This window comes from Thalassophryne amazonica, chromosome 11 (assembly GCF_902500255.1).
Source record: "Thalassophryne amazonica chromosome 11, fThaAma1.1, whole genome shotgun sequence".
Classification (NCBI taxonomy): Eukaryota; Metazoa; Chordata; class Actinopteri; order Batrachoidiformes; family Batrachoididae; genus Thalassophryne; species Thalassophryne amazonica.
Window position 1 is genome coordinate 81,226,460 of NC_047113.1, and position 9,075 is coordinate 81,235,534.

General features: G+C 41.0%; 1 protein-coding gene across 1 annotated transcript in view; it reads left to right on the forward strand.

Moving 5' to 3' along the window:
- Positions 1–8,080, forward strand: part of LOC117520936 (protocadherin-1-like) — a 282,301-nt gene extending 274,221 nt beyond the window's left edge. Inside the window, exons 5-6 of the mRNA XM_034182276.1 lie at positions 6,580–7,532; positions 7,599–8,080. Of these exons, the coding sequence (XP_034038167.1) occupies positions 6,580–7,004 (425 nt within the window). The 3' untranslated portion in view covers positions 7,005–7,532; positions 7,599–8,080. The remainder of the gene's footprint in view (positions 1–6,579; positions 7,533–7,598) is intronic.
- Positions 8,081–9,075: the final 995 nt, after the last annotated feature.

The following is a 9,075-nucleotide window of genomic DNA, read 5'->3' on the forward strand; positions in this document are numbered from 1 at the left end:
CGTGAGGAAGAGGCTGAAAAATTAAAGTGCGAGCACGGGCGCTACTCAGCACTCCGTGGGATTAGAACATGCACATCAACCTGCAAACAGACAGAAAAGCCGACTGTCGCTGCTTTAGCAAAAAGGAGGCAATGAATTCCAATTATGCATGAAGCACAATGCATTTTGGGATGTAAGCGCCATTCCCCCGGAGGACCAGCACCTGCACCGCCTCCTGGTCCTCCAGAATCAGAGGATGATCTAATGTCACGCACAGAAGAAAGGTTACGTTCTGCAGACACATTGATATTTCTGCTTCCATCTTTGACCTTTTTCCATTCTGAGCGCTGATTTTTTTTTTCATGCAAACTCAGCCCTCCGTCCGCCTGACACCAGATTTATTTATATCAGACTTAAAAATCACACAAAGTCGCCAAGAAAAGGACAAAACTGTTTAAAGAATCACACATGCAAACATCTCCATTTGGTGCATTCAGATGCTGACAAAAAAAAAGCTGGTGAAAAAAGCATTTCTGGAGGAAAACAATCATCGAACAGTGATTCAGTAAAAACAAACAAACAAAATGAAAAATAAATAAATAAATTATAGTATCATGACTGAAACGTACTCAAAACTTCAAATTTATGTAAAAAAAAAAATGCAGGGTCAGCTGATAAAGTCCTGATGGCGTCCATCTGTCCATCATCATCAAGCCTGTTTACATTAATGCTGGTGGAAAAAAAGGGATTGAGCTCTTAACTTAAATAACATACAGAAATGAAGTGAGACCCAAGAAACACACGACCATGTTACATCAAATAGGAAAATAAGTTTCAGGTTTTTCTTCAGCAGATGCGCAATTTCAGCGAGATTTATATATTAAAAAATAAATAAATAAATAAATAAATGTCCAAATACTTCTGTACCTGAGCGTGAAGCAAAACGTTCTGAGGTTGGATTCAACATATTTTCCATGTTTGTTCTTTCTTTAAATGGTGAACACTTTAAATATCCAGAGCACATTTCTTATTTGATTTTTATTCCGTTACATTCTAACGGAACATTTCACACAGTGTTTTACTTAACGGGGCTCAAACGAGGACGTGATTTTGAACTAAAGCGGCAGATGTGGGGGACAGGGAGGGTGAAAAACAAATCGGCATATTTGTGACCCGGAGGTCAAATTTCAAGTCAGCTTTAATTTTCCGCTGAATTCTCTTCAAGCAAACAGAGTCGACAGTTACAAACAAAAAAAACAAACACAAAGAAAAGCACAAATAAACGCCAATCAGAGGAATAAAAAATGAATTCAAACAAAGGAAAAAACTCACAATTATACATCATTTGAATAAAAAATAAAACCTCAGTCAGTGTCTGTATTTTGACAAAAACACATAAATCTCCTGTGGAGTTTGTTTTTTGTAAATAATCAGCGTGTTTTCTGTTCTTTTCTGTTTCAGCACATTGATGAACTACAAATGTCAACCAGAGTGGCGCTGTGACACCACAGAAAGCTCACACACTGACTTCCCGTGTGTGTGTGTGTGTGTGTGTGTGTGGCTAATTATCATCAGCTAATATCTACAGAGTTGAATTAATGCAGTCAAATCACAAACACAATGCTTCGTGCTAAACATGTGGCCAGAAAAAACTACTGCAAGAAGGTACTTACATACCACCACTATTTGTTTTTGCCTGAATTTCGCTAACTACTGTATTTCTGGCTCCGGCACCTTTTTGACCCACCGTATTTTCAGAAAGCTAATGCAAAGATATTTTACCCCCCAAAACCATGAAATACGTCTAAATAAGACTGAATAACCACAAACAAAGTAATAGCAAATACAAACCCTGAAACACTAGTTTACATTGTATTGAAACAAAGTCATTATCTCCTTCCAAATTCTATGACTTCCATGTGATGGTTAGTAAACATCCAATAGCTGTCATCATCTTTGTGTTTCTTGATTCTTTCATTCCACAGTTAATAATCAATCAATCAATCAATCAACTTTTTTCTTATATAGCGCCAAATCACAACAAACAGTTGCCCCAAGGCGCTCCACATTGCAAGGCAAGGCCATACAATAATTATGAAAAACCCCAACGGTCAAAACGACCCCCTATGAGCAAGCACTTGGCCACAGTGGGAAGGAAAAACTCCCTTTTAACAGGAAGAAACCTCCAGCAGAACCAGGCTCAGGGAGGGGCAGTCTTCTGCTGAGACTGGCTGGGGCTGAGGGAAAGAACCAGGAAAAAGAGATCGATCACTAATGATTAAATGCAGAGTGATGCATACGGAGCAAAAAGAGAAAGAAACAGTGCATCATAGGAACCCCCCCACAGTCTACGTCTAAAGCAACATAACCAAGGGATGGTCCAGGGTCACCCGATCCAGCACTAACTATAAGCCTTAGCGAAAAGGAAAGTTTTAAGCCTAATCTTAAAAGTAGAGAGGGTATCTGTCTCCCTGATCTGAATTGGGAGCTGGTTCCACAGGAGAGGAGCCTGAAAGCTGAAGGCTCTGCCTCCCATTCTACTCTTACAAACCCTAGGAACTACAAGTAAGCCCGCAGTCTGAGAGCGAAGCGCTCTAATGGGGTAATATGGTACTACGAGGTCCCTAAGATAAGATGGGACCTGATTATTCAAAACCTTATAAGTAAGAAGAAGAATTTTAAATTCTATTCTAGCATTAACAGGAAGCCAATGAAGGGAGGCCAACACGGGTGAGATATGCTCTCTCCTGCTAGTCCCCGTCAGTACTCTAGCTGCAGCATTCTGAACCAACTGAAGGCTTTTTAGGGAACTTTTAGGACAACCTGATAATAATGAATTACAATAGTCCAGCCTAGAGGAAATAAATGCATGAATTAGTTTTTCAGCATCACTCTGAGACAAGACCTTTCTGATTTTAGAGATATTGCGTAAATGCAAAAAGGCAGTCCTACATATTTGTTTAATATGCGCTTTGAATGACATATCCTGATCAAAAATAACTCCAAGATTTCTCACAGTATTACTAGAGATCAGGGAAATGCCATCCAGAGTAACGATCTGGTTAGACACCATGCTTCTAAGATTTGTGGGGCCAAGTACAATAACTTCAGTTTTATCTGAGTTTAAAAGCAGGAAATTAGAGGTCATCCATGTCTTTATGTCTGTAAGACAATCCTGCAGTTTAGCTAATTGGTGTATATCCTCTGGCTTCATGGATAGATAAAGCTGGGTATCATCTGCGTAACAATGAAAATTTAAGCAATACCGTCTAATAATACTGCCCAAGGGAAGCATGTATAAAGTGAATAAAATTGGTCCTAGCACAGAACCTTGTGGAACTCCATAATTAACTTTAGTCTGTGAAGAAGATTCCCCATTTACATGAACAAACTGTAATCTATTAGACAAATATGATTCAAACCACCGCAGCGCAATGCCTTTAATACCTATGACATGCTCTAATCTCTGTAATAAAATTTTATGGTCAACAGTATCAAAAGCAGCACTGAGGTCCAACAGAACAAGCACAGAGATAAGTCCACTGTCCGAAGCCATAAGAAGATCATTTGTAACCTTCACTAATGCTGTTTCTGTACTATGATGAGTTCTAAAACCTGACTGAAACTCTTCAAATAGACCATTCCTCTGCAGGTGATCAGTTAGCTGTTTTACAACTACCCTCTCAAGAATCTTTGAGAGAAAAGGAAGGTTGGAGATTGGCCTATAATTAGCTAAGATAGCTGGGTCAAGTGATGGCTTTTTAAGTAATGGTTTAATTACTGCCACCTTAAAGGCCTGTGGTACATAACCAACTAACAAAGATAGATTGATCATATTTAAGATTGAAGCATTAAATAATGGTAGGACTTCCTTGAGCAGCCTGGCAGGAATGGGGTCTAATAAGCATGTTGATGGTTTGGATGAAGTAACTAATGAAAATAACTCAGACAGAACAATCGGAGAGAAAGAGTCTAACCAAATACCGGCATCACTGAAAGCAGCCAAAGATAACGATACATCTTTGGGATGGTTATGAGTAATTTTTTCTCTAATAGTCAAAATTTTGTTAGCAGGCAACATCGCAGGCAACATCGCAAACCTGAACCGCCGGGAGCCATTTCACGTCCCGTGTTCATGTCACAACTCTCCTGTTGAGATCACAGACACATCTGTCTGCCGTCATCACTCGCCACTGCTTTCTCTCCAACTCTCTGTGGTCACACTTCTACAAAATCTGATCATCCTGTGCACCCTGCTCCATGGTTTTCCACTGCAGGGAACACCCCTTACAGTGAGACTTTGTTTTTTCAGCGGTGGGTCCGTTATATTCCAGAAATTTTAATGTTCCCCCATGATAACAGACTTGTAGATAATGTAACTGAAACTAACGATAAATAATAATAAAAAAATTGAAAAATAAAACACGTTAGCCAGGCACTGCCAATCAAAAATCGTTACTGCGACCAGAAGCGTGTTGATTGGCTAAAAAGAAATCCAGATAGTGATGATACAATGCATTCTATGCTAGCTACCACAGATGTGACCATCACCATCACTGTATTGTAACTAAATTGTAAAATGCAGATTAATTCTTTCATATATTTCCTCCTTTCATAATATATATATATATATATATATATATATATATATATATATATATATATATATATATATATATATATATATATATATATATTCCAATGAAGTTGGGGCATTGTGTAAAAGGTAAATCAAAACAGAATACAATAATTTTCAAATCCTCTTCAACCTATATTCAATTGAATACACCACAAAGACAAGATATTTAATGTTCAAACTGATAAACTTTATTGTTTTTGTGCAAATATTTTCTCATTTTGAAATGGATGCCTGCAACACATTTCAAAAAAGCTGGGACAGTGGTATGTTTACCACTGTGTCACCTTTCCTTCTAACAACACTCAATAAGCATTTGGGAACTGAGGACACTCATTGTTGAAGCTTTGTAGGTGGAACTCTTTCCCATTCTTGCTTGATGTACGACTTCAGTTGTTCAACAGTCCGGGGTCTCCGTTGTCATATTTTGCACTTCATAATGCTGCAAACATTTTCAATGGGTGACAGGTCTGGACTGCAGGCAGGCCAGTCTAGTACCTGCACTCTTTTACTACGAAGCCACGCTGTTGTAACATGTGCAGAATGTGGCTTGTCGTTGTCTTGTTAATAGTGTTTTCACTGCTCAGCTGCAACACTACAAGCTATCTAGCATCAAGGTCAATTGCCCACTGTTTACCTCCAGAGGAATTTATCCAGGCTCTGGTGAGATTATTCGGCTCCATTCTTATCTCAACCCACAAGGACAATAAACTGACAGACTTACACATGGACTGAAGCATGCTCCAGTTTTCTCCTCTCACCTCTTTTCCTGCCCCTGCCTTCCTGTGGCTGGCCTCCGTTCTTTCCCAAGCTGGCAGGCAGTGCAACTTGATAGTTGCAGTAGCTACCAACACACTCACATCGCCTCAATTGGAAAACAGGCTGTTTCAAGTTTAGTGCACATAAACAATGTCAAATGTATGTGTTGTCCTAATTCTGATGTGTGCCATTATTACGGTAAACAAGTAATAATTGTAGATCAATTGCTGTTGTATGTGGAATGTGAGTGTGGAAATCTGAAATTTCCCCATTGAGGGATGAATAAAGGCTTATCTAATCTAATCTAATCTAATCTAATCTAATCTAATCTAATCTTGCTGAAATAAGCAGGGACGTCCCTAAAAAAAGACGTTGCTTGGATGGCAGCATGTGTTGCTCCAAAACCTGGATGTACCTTTCAGCATTGATGGTGCCATCACAGATATGTAAGTTGCCCATGCCATGTGCACTAACACACCCCCATACCATCACAGATGCTGGCTTTTGCGCAGGTACAGTAACAATCTGGATGGTCTTTTTCCTCTTTTGTCTGGAGGACACGACGTCCATGATTTCCAAAAATAATTTGAAATGTGGACTCATCAGACCACAGCACACTTTTCCACTTGCATCTGTCCATTTCAAATGAGCTCAGGCCCAGAGAAGGCAGCAGCATTTCTGGATGTTGTTGATGTATGGCTTTTGCTTTGCATGGTAGAGTTTTAACTTGTAGAGTAGTTTTAACTTGTTTTAACACTTGTAGATGTAGCGACGAACTGTGTTAACTGACATTGTTTTTCTGAAGTGTTCCTGAGCCCACATGGTAAGATCCTTTACACCATGATGTCAGTTTCTAATGCAGTGCCGCCTGAGTGATCGAAGGTCATGGGCATTCAATGTTGGTTTTCGACCTTGCTGCTTATGTGCAGAAAGTTCGCCAGATTACAGTCCCAGATGCATGGATGAGTTTGTACATACTAGAAGATGAGGTGCTGGATGGACCTCTTGGTGCTGTTGAGGCCGTCTGATGTAAATATGGGTTAAACACACTTGTTGCTGCGGTGCTGGTTGATCAGTTGGGCCTCATGCATTCAGGCTAATACCATCAGTCACCTGTCATCATGCCATCTTCATCTGTTTTATCTAAACCCTCCATTCCTTTCCAGGCTTCTCACTGTCCCTTTCTTCTCTGTGTTTCTCTGTAGATCTCAGGCCTCTGCCCGACGTGGCGATGACTGGTAACTGCACCCGCGAGTGCACCGAGTTCGGCCACTCTGACTCCTGCTGGATGCCTGGCCAGCCTTCCCCCAATCGCAAGCTGTCCAAGAACGCTCCCAAGCTCTCCACCTTTGTGCCTTACCAGGAGATGGATGGCCAGGAGCAGCTGATGGCCAATGGCAGCCCCAAGCCCATAGCGACAGAGGAGCGTGAAACAGGCGGCGGCAGTGGAGTGGGGTCCAAAGTGGCCAGCATGCGGTTCATGACACCCTACACCAGTGCCTACTCCGGAAGCGGAGACTCATCCGGTAAAGACTGTGGCATGGAGGAGATCCCACTGAGCCAGGCAGTGGAGTACCACTCAGCGACCACCCCGACCGGCCCCACCTCAAAGAGGGAGATCTACCTGTGAGGGCGTGGCCATCCATCTGTACCCCCACAGTCATTTCTCACTGCTACCCCCCCCCCCCCCCCCCCCGCACCTCCAGGGTGTCCCGTGCCTCCTGATCCACTTCTCCTCATTCCTTTTTATAATGACATACACCATACAAGGCTATATTTAGACCCAGTCCCTCTTGTCCACCGCCACCGCCCCCTCAACCCAATCAAATGTAAAATAGAATTTAAAAATCAAAGGAAGAAGACACACAGCCACTTGTGCTGTGGCAGGAATGTAAACTTCACCATGTGGTTGTGATAATTTAACAGGAAACTTTTTAGCGCATCACGTATTTGAGTTGAATTCTGTGCGTCGCTTTACGCTGTGTCGCCGTGTTGAAAAACAAAAACACCTTCAGACTGAAGGCAAAGTCTGTGTACATCCCACTTTAGTATCCTGTGTAACGATATCTATCTTGAGTTTTGGATTTGTTTGATATTTTTTGGGATTTTTCTCTTTCGACCCCAGAGCCTCCAGGAAATACCGCTCTAAGCCACGTCGGTATGACCGGCTTCATTTTTTTGCAGCAGTGGCTCATGGCAGCAGAAGCTGCTCTCTGGTCTACAGAGTTCCTGCTGAGAACTTTTTTCTTATCTGGCTGTACAGTTCTGTAAATACTCCACAGAGGATCCTGATCCAAGGCCGCCGTGGCGTCAGCAGACCTCCAACCTGCGATGTGGAACTGACTGAAAAGCTTCACGGAGAAACGACGCCGTCGCTGTCACGCTGCAGCAAAGCAGAACTCTTGAGCGTCACCAATGGTGCCGAGCTACATCTTTATTGTTTTTCTCTCAAACTTTGCCACACAGCTGAATGTGATTGGTTGATGAGGGGATGAAGTCGACACACCAACCAGCGCCAACTGAATTCCATCAGAACCAAAAACAAGGAAGTGGGAGGTGCAAATACTGAAGATTTTTCTCACATTGTTGTCAGTAGTAAACCATTGAACACCAGCTGTCAGTTACATTTAAAGCTGTAAATTCAAACTGTGGGCTTTTCAGAATCACCACGTTACATAAAAGCTGAAACTTTCATCTGAAATTTTGGAAACCAAGTGACTTATTTATTTGTACCGCCTGTATGTTTTAGCTACCAGAAAAGGCGGGGCTAGTGTGCTACTCCTCATGCACAAATACATAACGTTGCAACTAACTGAGTAAATCACAAACTCCAATTAGCACATTAGCAAGAAACTAGGTAAATGTTCACTTACCAAGCTAACTGGCTTACTGAGGAGTCATACTGACTAAGTCCATCTAGCTAGCTACGTCATGACACTGATAATACAGAAAAAAGGTGTGACTTATATTCCAGAAAATACAGTAAATGTATGAAAACAATACAGTTATTTTACTTATATATATATTATACATAAAACAATTGCTCATACATGAGGTGTTACTAGCTGCCTTCCTGTTGGACAACTTCAGATGTTTCAAACGCAACACTCTGCAGAATATTCCAACTTATTTTTCTCAAGTGAATATTTCCCATTGACGGGAATTCATGGATCATGGTGTGTTAGATTTTCTCCCCAAAAAATTGCTGAAAATTATCTTCTCATGTTTTCATCTAACCAGCAGATTACCAGCGGTTTTTCATGAAGGTGGCGCTCACGTAAATCCTGTTGGATTGATGAAAGACTTCATCGTCTGTTCATGTGATCAGGAAAGTAAAAATTTCAAAATAAAAAGTTTTTATATTGGGGTTAATAAGATTATTTTGTTAGTTTGGGGGCCACAAACAGTCAGAAAGTTTGATTTTAAAAAGTCCACGATTAGATGTTGCTTTGTTTTGGCAAAACTAAAGTGTCAGTGCCGAACACTGCACATGAGGGTGGCCTCACAGACACATTCAGTACTAAAGGCATTCACTCGGGGTCATAACCAGACAAAGTCTTCAATCCAGGCAGAACATATAAAGATAGATTAATGAACTCAAACTGTCAATATTTTAATGATTGATTAAATTATCAATCATTAGTGTTTTCATACAACAAAAAAATGTTAATTTCTAACAGTAACACGGTACTGGTGCTTCA